The 19,222-nt window shown below is 39.8% G+C and overlaps 1 protein-coding gene across 3 annotated transcripts in view; it reads right to left on the bottom strand.

Moving 5' to 3' along the window:
- Positions 1–15,617, bottom strand: part of LOC133650616 (roundabout homolog 1-like) — a 256,474-nt gene extending 240,857 nt beyond the window's left edge. For 2 of the 3 annotated variants that reach the window (XM_062048085.1, XM_062048086.1), the window contains exon 1: positions 2,498–3,029. In XM_062048085.1, the coding sequence (XP_061904069.1) occupies positions 2,498–2,558 (61 nt within the window). In that variant the 5' untranslated portion in view covers positions 2,559–3,029. Of the gene's footprint in view, positions 1–2,497; positions 3,030–15,589 lie in introns of those variants that run through there. The other variant, XM_062048087.1, reaches the window with a different exon arrangement.
- Between the last annotated feature and the right edge of the window lie 3,605 nt (positions 15,618–19,222).

The raw sequence follows: 19,222 nt of genomic DNA, 5'->3' as shown, positions 1-19,222 counted from the left end.
TATTTCCCATCACTCAAGCAAAACATTAAACCATTGTTTCATAAGTATTTTCTCTTATTATTTTACATCTCAATTAAGGATGTGCCAATCGATCAGCCACCAATCGGTACCAGACGATTTTCGTTAAAGGTATCGGCTAATATTAATGAGGAGCCGTGCCCCAAATTTAATAATAATAACCTCCATTACCGCAAATAAATTGCATTTCTTAGTATCTTAAGTATCATCAAAAAACAACATTATCACTGGAGGACGAGGCTAAACATGTTACATGCGGAGAGAAAGCCTGGAGCAGGCATGCTAATAGCTCAGCTAGCGCTAAACAAATACCAAGAAATAAGTGCTTAGTAAAGTTTAAGAAGTGAAGATGGAACTGTGTTACATAAGATTGTAAGCAGCTATTGCCAGGAAATTAACAAATAGATTAATAAGAGTCTAGAGAGAGGATAATATAACAACTGTTAGTTTGTCAGCATTGTCACCGTCAGTACATGACATGTAAGAGGAGTCCAGATCCATCCAGAAAATGGTGACGTCAACACCAATGGTAGTATCAATATACGAGCAATACTAGACTGATAGATCAATGTTTTTATTTTCTCAAAATAATGTTTTTGTTGTTTTTGTTAATGTTCACAAACTCAATTACTGATTCCCTGGATGAACACAGAAGGACTTTGAGGACAACACCAAAAGATTTAAATGAGTACTAAGACCCAGGACACGTTCGGAAGACTATGTCTCCCGGCTGGCCTGGGAACGCCTCGGGATCCCCCGGGAAGGGCTGGACGAAGTGGCTGGGGAGAGGAAAGTCTGGGCTTCCCTGCTTAGGCTGCTGCCCCCGCGACCCGACCTCGGATAAGCGGAAGAAGATGGATGGATGGATGGATAAATAGTAGTTTTTAGTTTTGTTTAGTTATTGTGTACTATTGACTCTGTTTCGCTCAAACAATCGTATTAAAAGAGAATAACAAACTAATTTAAATAGGGTGTTGATATTGTTAACCTGCCAGTAGCACTCACTGTAAATTAGTGTACAGTTAATACATGTGATCATAGGCACCGATCTACATTTCTGCCAGTAGGTGCTCGGACGGGCGGTAAATATGACGCTACTTTTCTGAGCATGCGCGGTTTTTGCTCGGTGGTGAGAAAGAATTTGCCATCAATCCCACGTGGGTGCTCGGCATTGTGATCAGTATTGGTATCGGTCTATCTCACTCATGGAATCGGCAGGATGGAAACCCTGATTGGAACATCTTTAATTTCAGTATTGCTGTGTATGAATTGTTGTTAAAAATATAATATCACAAATAAATCATCCACCCATCCAACCATTTTCACTTGTCCCTTTCGGGGTGCTGGAGCCTATCTCAGCTGCATTCGGGCGGAAGGCGGGGTACACCCATCATATTTTTTGAAAAAGTTTTTGAATTCTATTTGTAACATTTACCATGTGTAACATCCAACCATCCATTTTCTACCGCTTGTCCCTTTCGAAGTTGCGGGGGGTGCTGGAGCCCATCTCAGCTGCATTCGGGCGGGAGGCGGGGTACACCCTGGAAAAGTCGCCACCTCATCGCAGGGCCAACACAGATAAACAGACAACATTCACACACTAGGGCCAATTTAGTGTTGCCAATCAACCTATCCCCAGGTGCATGTCTTTGGAGGTGGGAGGAAGCCGGAGTACCCGGAGGGAACCCACGCAGTCACGGGGGGAACATGCAAACTCCACACAGAAAGATCCCGAGCATGGGATTGAACTCAGGACCCTCGTATTGTGAGGCACATGCACTAACCCCTGTTCCACCGTGCTGCCTACCTACGAGTCTCAAAACAGATATTAAAAAAAAAAAAAAATTCTTAGTTGAACACCAAAATGCCTGCCTCTCACGCCTCCCCCTGACACCTCACAAGGCCCCTCCACCAGGGGGTGCTTGCCCCGCTGTTTGAATTATCAACAATATTGAAATTTGTCATTTTGGGACCAAACCGTGATGCAAAAATAGAGAAAGTTGATGTGTAAAAAATGTTTGGTAACACTTTAGAATGGGGAACACATATTCACCATTAATTAGTTGCTTATTAACATGCCAATTAGTAACATATTGGCTCTTAATTAGTCATTATTAAGTACTTATTAATGCCTTATTCTGCATGGCCTTAATTATACAAGCAGTAAGCCATTAACTATCTTCAATAACCTCTGAATTATTGCTTATTGGTAAACCTAACACTTATATGTTTCCCTAGTGTCCAAATAACTCTAAATTAAGTCTGTGTTACTTTAATAAGCAACTAATTAATGGTGAATATGTTCCCCATACTAAAGTGTTACCAAAACATTTTTTTAAACAAGTGCATTGACTTCATTGTCACCCATAATAAAGATTCTGCTTTGGGAGTTTTTTTTTACATTTTAGGAACAATCAGTCCATTTTAGTACATACAAGTTTCCCACTCAAACACAGGGATACAGAATCGACTTAGATACCTGAACAAAGGTGTGTGGATGCCAGCAGACAGAACATCCCCACCACGCAGACACGCATCATTAGAAGGAGACGTAATCCACACTTTCGCCTTCAGCTCATCTAAAAATCCCAACTTCGGTGCCCTTTAGTTGCAGTCAGGACAGCTCACAACTGCTCCTCCAAAAAAAAACAAAAAAAAAGGCAAAGACATGTGCTTAAAGTTCGGATGAATCCTCCCAGTTGACGTCCTAACTCCTCACTCGCTGACGATAACTTGACGGCGCCGGCATTTCTTCCGCGAAGGCGATGCTTTAACAAGAAAAATGAGTGGAAATATCGACTTGCAGCCACTTTTTTTTTTTTTTTTTTGGTCCCTGCGTGTGGTTTGAGAGTGAAGCCAATGCGAGATTGCTGTGGAAGTGGAAGCCAGAGCTGGTTGGATGAGGCGCTGCGGCGTCAGATCACATCGCATTCCCTCTTCTAACCACACGTCCACTTTCACTTCCGCGTATAATATGGACGCGCAACAATCTCGTCACCCATGTGTGTATGATTATATATGCGAGTAAAAAAAAAAGTCACTTTTTAAACCCCGATGCTGCGCATACAAAGAGGAAGTGGGTGTGGCATGTTGGCGAGTGTCCTCCAGCAGCATTGTGTTCCTCAACATGACCAACAATCGATGGATGTGTTCACCCGCTGACCTCCCAGCTGCGCCATTGGGGAAATTATACTTCGTGGCGTTGGGGAGTGAAAAGCTGAACCTTTTTGGTGTCTTGACTTGACACATGTTGCAGAAATGGCAGCGTAGCTGGAGTGATATTAGTTAAATATAGCAGGGGAGTTTTATTTCTACTAACTAAAAGTGCGGCTTGAGTCGTTAATGTCCAGCGAACCTGCCGGACTCGACATATTTCGAGGTATTTTGAAGATGCAAGCACTCCCCCTGCTGGTTGCAGTGCCTCATTGTGTGTGATAAGGGTGGAGTTCTGAAAACCAAAGTGTTCATCTGTAACAGGGTCAATTATGTCAGGTACTATAATGTTTTATTATTGTTTTAATTACACAAAATGTGTAAGTTACATGTATTATAGCAGTGGTCCTCAACCTTTTTTCAGTGATGTACCCCCCTGTGAATTTTTTTAAAATTCAAGTACCCCCTAATCAGAGCTAAGCATTTTGGGTTGAAAAAAAAGAGATAAAGAAGTAAAATACAGCACTATGTCATCAGTTTCTGATTTATTAAATTGTATAACATTGCAAAATATTGCTCATTTGTAGTGGTCTTTCTTGAACTATTTGGAAAAAAAGATATAAAAATAACTAAAAACTTGTTGAAAAATAAACAAGTGATTCAATTATAAATAAAGATTTCTACACATAGAAGTAAGCATCAACTTAAAGTGCCCTCTTTGGGGATTGTAATAGAGATCCATCTGGATTCATGAACTTAATTCTAAACATTTCCTCACAAAAAAATACATATTTAACATCAATATTTTTAATATTGCAATGTTGCATTTCTTTTCACAGTTCTTTTTGACAGACATTTTAGTGAGGGTCAAACCATCATGGCATGGGGGAAACTCTGGGTTTATGGTAATGAATGGAATAGCCTACTTGATTTGATGTTCAGTTTATGAACTTACATTCATATTTTGTTGAAGTATTATTCAATAAATATATTTATAAAGGATTTTTGAATAGTTGCTATTTTTAGAATATTTAAAAAAAATCTCGCGTACCCCTTGGCATACCTTCAAGTACCCCCAGGGGTACGCGTACGCCCATTTGAAATCCACTGTATTATAGGACCCATTACCTCCCGGCTTGGCACTCAGCATCAAGGTTGAAGTTAAAGTACCAATGATTGTCACACACACACTAGGTGTGGTGCAATTTGTCCTCTGCATTTGACCCATCCCCTTGTTCACCCCCTGGGAGGTGAGGGGAGCAGTGAGCAGCAGCAGTGGCCACGCCCGAGAATTTATTTTTGGTGATTTAACCCCCAATTCCAACCCTTGATGCTGAGTGCCAAGCAGGGAGGTTGTCAAGGCGCGGACTCGAACCCGCTTCCCTCCTGCAACTGTGTGTCACAGTTCCTCCTCTGGCTGCTCGCCCGGACACGCCCCGCTCACGCTGAGCGCAGCACGCCCATGCAGCGACAACCCTGCAGACAATCGGCAATCTGCACACCTGGGACTGATGAGGGCGAGCTGGATAAAGGACCAGTGGACCCAAGGATCCAGGCGGGAACTTAGTTACCTCTTTGTGTACCGTAAGCCTTATGCTCTCTCTCTCTGCGTTCTCTCCCTCCGTGTTTCTCTCCCGCAGTGCCTTCCCGAGTCTTTCCCTTTGAGATCTCCCGTTGTTTCCCCGGTGTTTTGGACTGCCCTCCATGATCCCCGACCCTCGCCTGGACACGGACCTAGTCTCTTCTCTCCTGCCCTGGATCATCTGCCTGCCCCTCGGACTGCCTTGTTCCTTCGCTCTCGACAACACTTGGTAACACACACTTCAGTTAACCTTACACATAGCCTCACACATACACACTCCTGGGTTTTGTCACACACTCCATTTCTTTAGTTTAGTTTATTAGTTAGTATTGTTTATTATTATTATATATATTGACTATATATATTATTGAACATTACTGCTCCCTGGTGTCTTTGCCGTCATCTCCCCTCTGTAAACCACAACAGAGGTAATGGGTCCCATGTTTATAGTCTTTGGTATGACTTGGCCGGGGTTTGTACTGAGAACAAACATACACATACTGTACATATACATTCACTGTACAAACATACATATACACTTACTGTACATATACAGATACTGTACATATACATTCACTGTACAAACACACACATACACATACTGTACATATACATTCACTGTACAAACACACACATACTGTACATATACATTCACTGTACAAACACACATATTCACATACTGTACACATACAAGTACATATGCAAACATACACTCATGCACATAATCACGTTTCATCAAACATATATTAATGTTGTTGCCCTAGGGTAAACTGGGTATAACACATGGCACACTGACAAAGCTTAACCTATTGTTACTATAACAATCTACAAGGTTAATATAGGTTGCTTCTCTTTCTTCCCCTCCATTTTTCTGCATTCTTTCGTATCTCAAGTTATCATTACGTATATGTATTGTTGCATTTGAACAACTGTATTATTGATAATAAAGGTAAAGTATTGGTATTGTTCATTATCAATAATGCTAATTCTATTAGTATTCGTATTGCTCCATTTTTAGTGTAATAATGCTCATTGTCATTTCTGTATTATTTTTTATTTTTTCGCCAACTGCTTATTTGCTATTACTTTTACCATCATATTTGTACATGTCGTATTTGCTGATGTTGCTCTGTTGTTGTTGTTGTGTTTGCTGTTGTTGTTTTTGTCTCTCTGTCTAATCCCCCTCTTGTCCCCACAATTATGAAGCTGGCTGTGGCACGTTCTTTCTGACGTCACTTTCGGTGTGGGGCGCGGTCTTTCTGGCGTCACTTCCTCTCCGAACTCAGTTTGTAAACGATCAATGAGTCCATACAAAGCTAAGAGCCGGAGATTCAAGAAATACACGGCGCACTTACCCGTGTAAAAAAAATTGTCAGAGGAGGGGAACCTTAAAGGCCTACTGAAATGAAATGTTTTTATTTAAACGGGGATAGCAGATCCATTCTTTGTGTCATACTTGATCATTTCGCGATATTGCCATATTTTTGCTGAAAGGATTTAGTAGAGAACATCGACGATAAAGTTTGCAACTTTTGGTCGCTGATAAAAAAAAGCCTTGCCTGTACCGGAAGTAGCGTGACGTCACAGGTTGAAAGGCTCCTCACATTTCCCCATTGTTTACACCAGCAGTGAGAGCGATTCGGACCGAGAAAGCGACGATTACCCCATTAATTTGAGCGAGGATGAAAGATTTGTGGATGAGGAACGTGAGAGTGAAGGACTAGAGTGCAGTGCAGGACGTATCTTTTTTCGCTCTGACCGTAACTTAGGTAAAAGGGCTCATTGGATTCCACACGTTCTCCTTTTTCTATTGTGGATCACAGATTTGTATTTTAAACCACCTCGGATACTATATCCTCTTGAAAATGAGAGTTGAGAACGCGAAATGGACATTCACAGTGACTTTTATCTCCACGACAATACATTGGTGAAGCACTTTAGCTACGGAGCTAATGTGATAGCATCGTGCTTAAATGCAGATAGAAACAAAATAAATAATCCCCTGACTGCAAGGATAGACAGAAGATCAACAATACTACTATCAGGAGACACAGAACCAAACACTGGACCTGTAGCCAAACGGTTGATGCTGTGCCGCCTGTCGAAGCCTAGCAATGCTGTTGCTAACGACGCCATTGAAGCTAACTTAGCTACGGGACCTCGCCAGAGCTATGATAAAAACATTAGCGCTCCACCTACGCCAGCCCTCATCTGCTCATCAACACCCGTGCTCACCTGCATTCCAGCGATCGACAGCGTGACGAAGGACTTCACCCGATCATCGATGCGGTCGGCGGCTAGCGTCGGATAGCGCGTCTGCTATCCAACTCAAAGTCCTCCTGGCTGTGTTGCTGCAGCCGTCCGCTAATACACCGATCCCACCTACAGCTTTCTTCTTTGCTGTCTCCATTGTTCATTAAACAAATTGCAAAAGATTCACCAACACAGATGTCCAGAATACTGTGGAATTTTGCGATGAAAACAGAGCTGTTTGTATTGAGATACAATGTGTCCCAATACTTCCGCTTCAACCATTGACGTCACGCGCAAACGTCATCATACATAGACACTTTCAACCGGAAGTTTCCCGGGAAATATAAAATTGCATTTTTATTAGTTAACCCGGCCGTATTGGCATGTGTTGCAATGTTAAGATTTCATCATTGATATATAAACTATCAGACTGCGTGGTCGGTATTAGTGGGTTTCAGTAGGCCTTTAAACGCTGGTTTAGTGTGGCTGAAACAGAGCTTAGGTTAAATAATAATTCCTTTAAGGGGTTATCCGGCCTTTATACGCGTTGGACACGCCTCCCTACTTCCCTTTTGTCCACTATAACGGGAGAGGTAGGCGTCCATGCGACGACAGAAAAGTGCATGTATTGTTTCGTTAAGAACTTAAGGTTCACTATTTCTTGTTTTGTACTATTATATTTGTGTAGGGGCTTGACGGTGGCAGAAATTTTTTTACAACAATTGTATTTCCTGTATTGTCAGACAAGTAAAGAGCGGCTGAGCAGCAACCCCTTGGTGTCGGTCGTGTTCATTGAAGTCTAAATACACACAACACAGAGGAAGAGACCAGCGGTTACACATCTACTACACATTACAAGCAGTAAAAAATGGATGGATGGATGCATGTTTTAATTATGTTACATTTGTTATTTTGCACTTTGAAAAATCAGTATTGGACAATTTATTTCCCGTTAAAAAAGTTAAAGTACCAATGATTGTCACACACACACACTAGGTGTGGCGAAATTATTCTCTGCATTTAACCCATCACCCTTGATCCCAATTCGTTTAAGTATAAAACATGCATTAAATTCGATTAAAATTGATTAAAAATACAAATAATTGTTAATGTTTTTTTGCAACGGTATCAAAATAAAATTGTGCTTCGGCACTCACAACATATTTTCCATATAATACATAACAGGAATTGAGTTCCTGTACATTAGTAATATGCATTTTTGTTTTTGACCGCTTCTCTACTATATCATCCACCTTTTATTGCTCTTCGTTAGGGAACCTATGGCTCGCGAGCCAGATTTGGCTCTTTTGATGAGTGCATCTGGCTCTCAGATTAATTTTAGCTGACACTGCTTCACACGATGAGTATTGAATAATTCCGCTGGAAATCACAGTGTTAAAAATAACATTCAAAATATAAAACATTCTCACGCATTTTAATCCATCTTTCCGTTTTCTACCGCACCTGTTCAAGGTTGCGGGTGGCTCAGCCAAACCCAGCTGTCCTTCGGGGTACAGGAGGGTGGCATTAATGGTAAAAAGTATTTTATTTATTATTGGTTAGCTTCAGAATAACAATGTTATTAAAAGATTAACGGACTTATTATACTCTAAAAATGTTGGTCTTACTTAAAAATGCACGCATTTAGTTGTATTCAGTGTTAAAAAATATTATATGGCTCTCAAAGGAAATACATTTTAAAATATTTGGCTGTCATGGCTCTCTCAGCCAAAAAGGTTACCGGCCCCTGGTTTAGAGTCATACAACAACTCCCTATTTAGTCTTACTGACAAGAAATGTGCTCACCACAGCAACAGACAACAACAGTATATGCCCCTATAGTCCAGAATGTCCTTTGTTCGTCTCAACGACAGGTACAGTTTGTAACAAACATGTTTACCATTCGTCACATTTCAAAGGAGTATTTTTCCAGGAAACAGATGGGGGAAATTCAGCATGTCTGTCTTTATGGCAACAAAACACAAGAAACGCCTGCCAAGGACTGAGAGCTTTAATTAATTGTTCACAATAAAGTGTTACTTGTACAGTACAAATAGTTCAAATAAGCCAGAAGTTTAAAAAATAGGTGTTAAAGAATAAACAGACCCTCATCATTTATCTGGTTTGGTCCTGCAATGTGGTCAGTGTTCATTATTATGACTATAGCAACAATTAATCAAGGGCACTAACCTATAGCAGCTCTCGCCACTTTATTTGTAATATTCTCGCTGTTTTTCCACTTTCAGCCCTCTTCTCTCACTCCCCTTCCTTATTATCTGAGACAATTCTTTGGCTCGCTCACGTTCCTCCACCCGTTTATATATTTGCCTATTTGTCACAGCACATCAGTACAGTTGCTTAGGGTCATACAAAGCACCGAAGCAATTCCTCACCCAAATCACAGCAGGAGAACGTGATGCAATAGTCGCATCTCTTCTCTTCTCCTCAATTCCTCTCCAAATGAGCAGACTGCATGGTAGCCAGTATCAGTCTTTAAAGTATGAAGACCCTTTCAACTTCTCACTGTGTTGCTGTCATTTTTTTCTGGCTTGAGGATAAAGGCTTACAGATAAAAAAAAAAAAAAGACAAAAAATGTGATCAAAACACTTCTCACTATGAAAAAATAGCATGTAAAAGCCCAATTTAAGGTTGAGCTCACATGTATTGTAATAATAAAGAAAAAGTGTCTGGCTATTCAGAGTTTAACTTCTATCATCTTTCCCGTTTTGTACCCCAGAGATACTTTGCAGATCTGGAAAGTATTCACAGCGCTCCACTTTTTCCACATGTTGTATTGCAGCCTTATTCCGAAATAGAATACATTAATTTTTGTCCTCAAAATTCTACTGACAAAACCCCATATGTACAATGAGAAAATGTTTAAATTTTTTTGCAGATTTATTCAAACAAAAAAAATATGCACATACTGGTGGATTGCTGCAGAGATGGTTATTCTTCTGTTAAGTTCTCCTCTCTTTACAGAGGAATGCTGTATCTCTGACAAAGTGACCATATGGTTATTGGTCACCTCCCTGACTAGACTAAGATGAATGCAGCAATGTAGGGGGACATCCTGGATGAAAACCAACACCTCCTATCCAACCTGACGGAGCTTGAGAGGTGCTGCAAAGAGGAATGAGCAAAACTGCCCAAAGATATGTGTGTCAAGCTTGTGGCATCATATTCAAAAAGATTTGAGGCTGTAATTGCTGCCGAAGGTGCGTCAAAAAAGTATTGCGCAAAGGCTGTGAATACTTAAGTACATGGGATTATTTATTTTTTAAATTTCCTAAAAAAAATGTCAAAGACAATTGTCATTATGGGGTATTGTGTGCAGAATTGTGAGGATAAAATTAATGTATTACATTATGGAATAAGGCTCTAACATAACAAAATGTGGGAAAAGTCAAGTGCTGTGAATACTCTCCGGATGCAGTATATCACTTAATACCACTTTGATTCACTTGCACCTGTTTTGGGTTTTTTGTTTGGAATTTGGTCGACATTTTTTCTTAATTATTGGGTATAATTATTATTTTTGTACAACAGCAAAGCTGTTCACGTTCTGAGGCCCATTGTACATGTACGTACTGATTTGGCTATACAACTGGCCTTTGTGTTGATTCCACAGTTGACTTATTTTGGTTTTCTCAATGCTACAGAAATGACTCCTAAATGATGGCACAGCTTAACACAGTGTTTCTCAAATAGTGGGTCCGGACCCCCTGGCGAGCTGCAAGGTAGATTTTGGTAACTAAACTCTGGTATTCTTGTTAGAAAGATATACAAGCCTGCCGCTAGGTGGCAGCAGTGCTCAACTGTCTTCCTTCTACAGTACCCAGTAGGAGTAGTAAGTACATAGGAACACATGTGTGCAGAGCTAACAGAGACTGGGAAGTTTGTGACAGGAATGAAAAGAGGAGGGTTCATCAGTTGCAAGGAAAACAAGTGACTATATCCATAATAAAAAGACCCAGAAGTAGGACGAAGCTACAGTCTTTGGATTCACCGTATCTACAGTAGGAAATTAGGAAAGACCAATGTGTGTTTTGTGCTATTCTACTACAATTTGCAACATTTTATCTCTTTGAGATAGACTGTTCTTACTGTTGCTGCAATAAAAACAGATACCAACAAAGAGTTAAGAGTAGCATTATCAAGTCCAGATTTAAAAGGATGTGCGATGCAAAAAGGGTTCACTGCTGCCACTAAATACCAGCAGAATCATCTCCTTTATTGTTGTTGTTGTTATACATTTTCTGTGCATCTGGCTGTGATGGAAAACTGCATTAAAGTTGTATATGTTCATATAAAACAGACACATACTCTGAAATAAGTATAAGTTAAGTAGATAACTGGTCAAAATCATTTAAAAAAATGCTCAAACTGACGTAAAGTAGTTGACAGTTAGAAATGTTTCAGAGTTCAAAGCTTTTTAACTGTCTTCTGGTAAGACTATATATTCGGAAATGCAAATATAAATCTGTTACAATCCCACATGACAGTTCGGAATTTGTTCTTCATTTTCCTGTGTGCGGCATCATTTCCTGCTCTGGTGCTCTTGTTTTGGTAGCATTTCCTGTTTGGGCTCTGTGTTTTGCAGCACCTTTACCTTGTGGTCTTTATCACAGTCGTTCCACATTAATTAGTTGTATTAGGTTCCACCTTGTTCCCTCCTGGTTTCCTATCTTCTGTAGGAAAAGGCAAAAGCCTTCCCCATCAATCAGATTTTGTTTTAATCAACAACAGAATACATGATGACCTTATGTAAGAAAATGTATTTACAGTATACAATATATTATAGTATATTTAGTATCTAATTACAGAATACATATATATCATTATTATATTATATAATACAAATAATATATATGTTTTATTATTATACATTTACCCAGTGAATAATTTGCAAAAAAAATTCTGTGTAAGTCACACAGGCTGATAGTTGTGTTTAAATGTTACAAATTAATTTAAAAAATTTAACGTGGAAATTGGATAAAGTTGTTGCTGATGGTATCTTAGTTCATTGTATTTATCCACAAACCCCGTTTCCATATGAGTTGGGAAATTGTGTTAGACGTAAATATAAACGGAATACAATGATTTGCAAATCATTTTCAACCCATATTCAGTTGAATATGCTACAAAGACAACATATTTGATGTTCAAACTGATAAACTTTTTTTTTTTTGCAAATAATCATTAACTTTAAAATGTGATGCCAGCAACACGTGACAAAGAAGTTGGGAAATGTGGCAATAAATACTGATAAAGTTGAGGAATGCTCATCAAACACTTATTTGGAACATCCCACAGGTGAACAGGCAAATTGGGAACAGGTGGGTGCCTTGATTGGGTATAAAAGTAGATTCCATGAAATGCTCAGTCATTCACAAACAAGGATGGGGCGAGGGTCACCACTTTGTCAACAAATGTGTGAGCAAATTGTTGAACAGTTTAAGAAAAACCTTTCTCAACCAGCTATTGCAAGGAATTTAGGGATTTCACCATCTACGGTCCGTAATATCATCAAAGGGTTCAGAGAATCTGGAGAAATCACTGCACGTAAGCAGCTAAGCCCGTGACCTTCGATCCCTCAGGCTGTACTGCATCAACAAGCGACATCAGTGTGTAAAGGATATCACCACATGGGCTCAGGAACACTTCAGAAACCCACTGTCAGTAACTACAGTTGGCTGCTACATCTGTAAGTGCAAGTTAAAACTCTCCTATGCAAGGCGAAAACCGTTTATCAACAACACCCAGAAACGCCGTTGGCTTCGCTGGGCCTGAGCTCATCTAAGATGGACAGATACAAAGTGGAAAAGTGTTCTGTGGTCTGACGAGACCACATTTCAAATTGTTTTTGGAAACTGTGGACTTCGTGTCCTCCGGACCAAAGAGGAAAAGAACCATCCGGATTGTTCTAGGCGCAAAGTTGAAAAGCCAGCATCTGTGATGGTATGGGGGTGTATTAGTGCCCAAGACATGGGTAACTTACACATCTGTGAAGGCGCCATTAATGCTGAAAGGTACATACAGGTTTTGGAGCAACATATGTTGCCATCCAAGTAACGTTACCATGGACGCCCCTGCTTATTTCAGCAAGACAACGCCAAGCCACGTGTTACATCAACGTGGCTTCATAGTAAAAGAGTGCAGGTACTAGACTGGCCTGCCTGTAGTCCAGACCTGTCTCCCATTGAAAATGTGTGGCTCATTATGAAGCCTAAAATACCACAACGGAGACCCCCGGACTGTTGAACAACTTAAACTGTACATCAAGCAAGAATGGGAAAGAATTCCACCTGAGAAGCTTAAACAATGTGTCTCCTCAGTTCCCAAACGTTTACTGAGTGTTGTTAAAAGGAAAGGCCATGTAACACAGTGGTGAACATGCCCTTTCCCAACTACTTTGGCACGTGTTGCAGCCATGAAATTCTAAGTTAATTATTATTTGCAAAAAAAAAATAAAGTTTATGAGTTTGAACATCAAATATCTTGTCTTTGTAGTGCATTCCATCGAATATGGGTTGAAAAGGATTTGCAAATCATTGTATTCCGTTTATATTTACATCCAACACAATTTCCCAACTCATATGGAAACGGGGTTTGTACTTTAATAATAATATGATTATATACAGAAAGTAAATCACACAGTGCGTTGTACAAATAAATAACGTCATGTTCTGGCAGCTCTGCTGCCGCCTATTTTCTTTTTGTTGCAGTGCCTGCAGGTTTCTGAGTCACGGGGCGCGGCCACCTACGCGCACACCTGATACTCATTTCCTCCTGACTACTTAAGCTCTCCAGTGCCTTCACTCGGCGACAGTAGATTCCTGATGATTCACCATTCCAGTCGTGTACATCTCCTCTGCTTTGGCCCCACACACGCTTCTTGTTCCCTGTGGCTAGTCTCGGTTTCTACTTCTCCACACCTTCTGTGTGTGATTTCTGTTTCTCACACCTGAATTGTGCATCCTTAGGTTTTTTTTCCTCACTACTTTTTGAGTGCCGTTTTTGTTACTATTGTTATTTATTTTTCGACTTTGCGTTGGGGCCGTACTCCTACTGCGATTGTGACAAATGAACAAATATCATTAAGATCGCACTAGTAATTCAATTCAGTGGAGGTCACAAATGTCGATTGAGAATCACTGTTTTAGCAAATAACAGCAATCCTCCTCGTCAGCATGATAGAACCATTTCTGGGTCCTGCATATGCTGCTCACTGCTACAACTAGAAGAACACCAAGACAGGATTTAACTGGTCATCATGCAAACTTTCAACACTACAACTTGCAATTCCTTCCCAAAATTGTGAGTGTATGCTGACTTGCTGACAACGTGGGTTCAGTGATCTTGTGAATTGTGGCATGGGAAATATATGAGTGGATGTACAAATACGCAGCTGTTACATATACTGTAATATTGTACATGTTAATTGGGATTTGTTATATATTGTATATATTATATAAAAATATAGTATAATATAATAATATAATATATCAGTATATGCAGCTGAGATAGGCTCCAGCACCCCCCGCGACCCCAAAAGTGATAAGCGGTAGAAAATGGATGGATGGATATTATATACTGAATATATATTATGTAAATATTACATATATGTTATATTTTATACTGCTACTATGGTACATTTCTAGTCAAATTTATGCCTGCATTACTCTTTCCATCCTTTGTAACTGAGCTACTGTGTGGAACAAATTCCCTTGTTGATCAATAAAGTTTGTCTAAGTCTAAGTCTAAGTCCCTCAGCGAACGGAATAGAAATTAAACGAAAGCAGCTCTTATTGTATTCTTCGTAAGTGCTATGATCTTCTAAATATGACATTACTGCATCATTGGTTTTTGGCCTGTGATTTAACTTTTACTTGCATGAGTGTAATATTTTAGCAAACAGGCACTGCTAGGTAGAGTGAACAAGAAAATGACATTTTTGGGGTACACTAGCATTCCTGTGTTGGCTTCAGACAGGATGTGTGCAGTGGCTGGACTGTTATTTAGTGGTATTGTCTGTCAGATCAGGAAACAAAGTATGTTTCCTGAAATTGGGCTCATTGCTGTAGATTTCATTGGTGAAATGAATCATACCAACCTGAAGAAATACTCAACGGGCGCTTACTTGTGACATTTTTGTGCACAGTACACTTTTGAGCGGTGCCTAATGGATAGAAAAAGGCCGTATGTGGACAAAAGAAGTTTGATATGATGATGCAGGAAATAATTAGAAGGAACTAATACGGAGGTCCTTTCTGTGTGGAGTTTGCATGTTCTCCCCGTGACTGTGTGGGTTCCTTCCGGGTACTGCGGCTTCCTCCCACCTCCAAAGACATGCACCTGGGGATAGGTTGATTGGCAACACTAAATTGGCCTTAGTGTGTGAATGTGAGTATGAATGTTGTCTGTCTATCTGTGTTGGCCCTGCGATGCGGTGGCAACTTGTCCAGGGTGTACCCCGCCTTCCGCCCGACTGCAGCTGAGATAGGCTCCAGCACCCCCGCGACCCCGAAAGGGACAAGTGGTAGAAAATGGATGGATGGATGGATGGATGTAAAACCTACCTTTGTATCCAAAGCTGTTGTCTCGTTCACCTCCCGTTTCTGATTCAGGTGTCTGGGTGATGATTATATCACGGATCTCTCTGTGTTTATCTGTTTGTCAGGAGAACACAATACAATGCATCTGTTATACAGGATCTTTTTAAGTGAGGTGCAAACGTTCAATCAAATAAAACATTTCTGTGAAATGCTCGGTGAATATCTCAAGGGAGGAATAATTTTATTATTAATAATAAAATTCAAAAGTACAAGATAAGAAATAACTAAAGTGAAACATTCATACAGTATGTTGTTGTTGTTTTTATTCTAAGATGCAACCTTACATTTTCCGCTAGATGGCGCCCCCACTCCACCAGTCAAATAAGCAGTGATTATGTATGTGCAGTATATGCAGCTCACTGAACACCTTTGAAATATCTGCACAATCTACTGGGATCAAATGTAAAATTTGCATTAAAAAGTTTGCTTTTGGTTCTACTCTTAACTGGTTATTAAGACATGCGTACAATTATCCTCTGCATCATTAGGTTGTATAAGAATATGTATAATACAATATATACATATTTAAAAACAGTGTCAGTACTGTGTCTCCCTTAGGTCGTTCTTAACCTGTTCAACCACATGAGGTCAGTGTAGATACATGTATATATTCAAACTCCTGAACTTCTGCAATATTGGGGACAAAGTTCCTCTTTCTCCTCCTGAATACAAGACTTAGAAGGAAAAATGGCCCCTGATGACACTGGACACTTAATTGGATACACATCAATTGAGCTATGCTGCTCTTTAGACTATGCCTTCAGCAGCAAACATTATACACTCATTTTCTCACTTTCTAAATCAAAACTGAGCTACAATATTGACAAAAGCAGAAGGGTCCCTCTAATGCTGACAACATTGGCACTTTTTTCATAGCACTTGGCCTTCAGGTAAAAATCCCCCCGAAATAGTTGTGATTTTAGGCTTGTTTTTTAGTTTCAGCACATTTTGGAACACACTCTGTTAGCTCCAAAATGTGGACGGGCCTGCATCAGCTTTCTGATGTCACCTAAAGAACACTGGAGGCCATTTCATATTGTGTAGTAAGTGTTTTGGTTCCATCTGCATCTCAAATCACATTATGTTAGAACAAAATTTGAAGGAATTATGAAATATGTATGCCAGATGCATTGTTGCAGGTTGTATTAGTTCAGTTCAGTTCAGTTTCAGTTTATTTCGAACATGCATACGATACAATGTAATGCATCACACAATTCCAGTTGTTTCATTACAGCACGTCCGAAAAGGAGTAGGAAGAAGAAGAGCCCCTTTTCATACCATAGCAATGTTATCCTATTTCCTTGTTCCCTGTAACAGAACAGTGAACAAATAAATAATAAATAAATAATATACCATAGTAAGTAAACAAATATTAAAAACATTAATAATCTTTGTCTCAATGGGGGAAAAAAAGGGTTCAAGATGTTCATCATAATTCTTGTTCTGTGTACTTTGTGAACACTTGTAGCTTGAACAGTCTCTTAAACTGAATCATATTGGTGCTTTGTTTGATTTCTTTGGTTAATGCATTCCATAATTTAATCCCACATATTGATATACTAAAAGTTTCAAGTGTTGTACGTGCATACAAATGTTTTGAATTAGATTTTCCTCTAAGGTTATATTTCTTCTCTTTTGAGAATAATTGTTGTAAATTCTTGGGTAGCAGGTTATAGTTTGCTTTGTACATCATTTTAGCTGTTTACAAATGCACCAAACTGTTGAATTTCAACGATTTCAATTACAACCAAAGAAAGGATCAGCCTGCATATATTTCCAAATGATGGGAATATGAAGAAAGTATGGACTTTTCCAGTCAAATTGACTTGCGCAAAACGGGACCAACCAAAGCAGATAATTATGACTTTGTAGAAGAAGGGTTTTGGTCGGAGTTTGGATGAAAAAACTTTAAAAGACTCAAGCCAAATGTGATCCTGAAATTCAGAAGCACCCGGGAGGGGAGAAAGTTTAAGTAAGAACCTGCAGAAAAAAGGTGAAAGAAGTGCAGACCTGGCGCTCAAAAATGAGACAAAAAGAAGGTAAGCTGGTAGTGTTCAAATTCTGTGTCCTGAAGAAATGCTGAAAGAGCTTGAGGAAGTGCAGGCTACGGTGTCTTTGGAAGAGGAGCTGAAAGAGCAGGGAAGTCCGTAAAGGTATATCTCTTTGAAGTAATCGTGGAGCAGGGTGACAAAAACATACACTTAAAGGAATTTAAATTAATATGCCTTTATCTACACTGGCTAAGTGGGGAAATGGGTTCCTAGTTCTGTAGATCAAGGGTTCTTAACCTTTTTGACCTTGCAGCACAACTTTTCCACTACAGAGGGACCAGGGCCCCACTCAAATATTAACACTGAATTAGTAATGAGTAATTAGTGGTTTTAATTGTATTCAATAAGTACAGTGCATCCAGAAAGTAATCACAGCACTTCTTCTTTTTCTCCAAATGTTGTTATATTACAGCCATTTTCCAAAATATAATTTAAAAAATTGTCCTCAAAATTATACACACAATACCCCAAAATGCCTTTTTTTTTATTTTATTTTTTCTACAAATTTTAATAATTTTTTTTTTTTTTTAAATAACTAAGAAATCACATATACATAAGTATTCACAGCCTTTATGCAATACTTTCTTTATGCACTTTTGGCAGCAACTACAGCCTCAAGTCTTTTTAAATATGATGGCACACATATCTGTCATGATCCGTGTCCCGGATCATATTTTGTTTAGTTATGTTCTGTTAGTTTTGGACTCCCTGAGTTCCTGTTTTGTGCACCTATGGGTTTGTTTTGGTTTCTATGGGGATTATTGGGTTCACCTGCCTCTGGTTAGTGGTCGGCACGCTCACCGGCTGTCGACCACCAATCAGAGAGCTATTTATTCACCTTTCTCGCCACGCTCAGTCTGGCTTCATTGTTTGCTACACGCAACATGTTACATTGGTATTTCTTGTCTCCTAGCTTCTATGATTCCTGTGCTAAGTACTTACCTTAGCTTCCCGTGCGATCGGCACGCATCCCTTTTGTTTTGTTTTTGCCTGTTTGTATCTTCCGTGTATGATTTATGATAAATAAATCATCTCCTACCTCACGCTGTCGTCCGGAGTTGTCCGTCTGCATCTGGGAGGAACGACCCCGCAGTAAGTTGCGACCCACCGTAACAATATCTTTGGGCAGTTTCGCCCATTCTTCTTTGCAGCACCTCTCAATCTCCATCAGGTTGGACGGAAAGTGTTGGTGCGCAGCTATTTTTAGATCTTTCTAGAAATGTCAAATCGGATTGAAGTCTGGGCTTTGGCTGAACCTCTCAAGGACATTTACAGAGTTGTCCTGAAGCCATTCCTTTGATATCTTGGCTGTGTGCTTGGGGTCGTTGTCCTGCTAAAAGATAAACCGTTGCCCCAGTTCAAGAGCGCTCTGGAACAGCTTTTAAAAGTTACATTCTTCTTTCCCTCTATCCTGACTAGTCTCTTAGTTCCTGCCACTGAAAAACATTCCCACAGCATGATGCTGCCACCAGCATGCTTCACAGTAGGGATGGTATTGGCCTGGTTTGCTTCAAACATGATGCCTGGCATTTACGCCAGAAAGTTA

Source organism: Entelurus aequoreus, linkage group LG05, assembly GCF_033978785.1.
Source record: "Entelurus aequoreus isolate RoL-2023_Sb linkage group LG05, RoL_Eaeq_v1.1, whole genome shotgun sequence".
In the NCBI taxonomy this organism is placed as follows: Eukaryota; Metazoa; Chordata; class Actinopteri; order Syngnathiformes; family Syngnathidae; genus Entelurus; species Entelurus aequoreus.
Note: the sequence above shows the minus strand (reverse complement) of the source record. Positions and strands in the feature narration are given on the sequence as shown.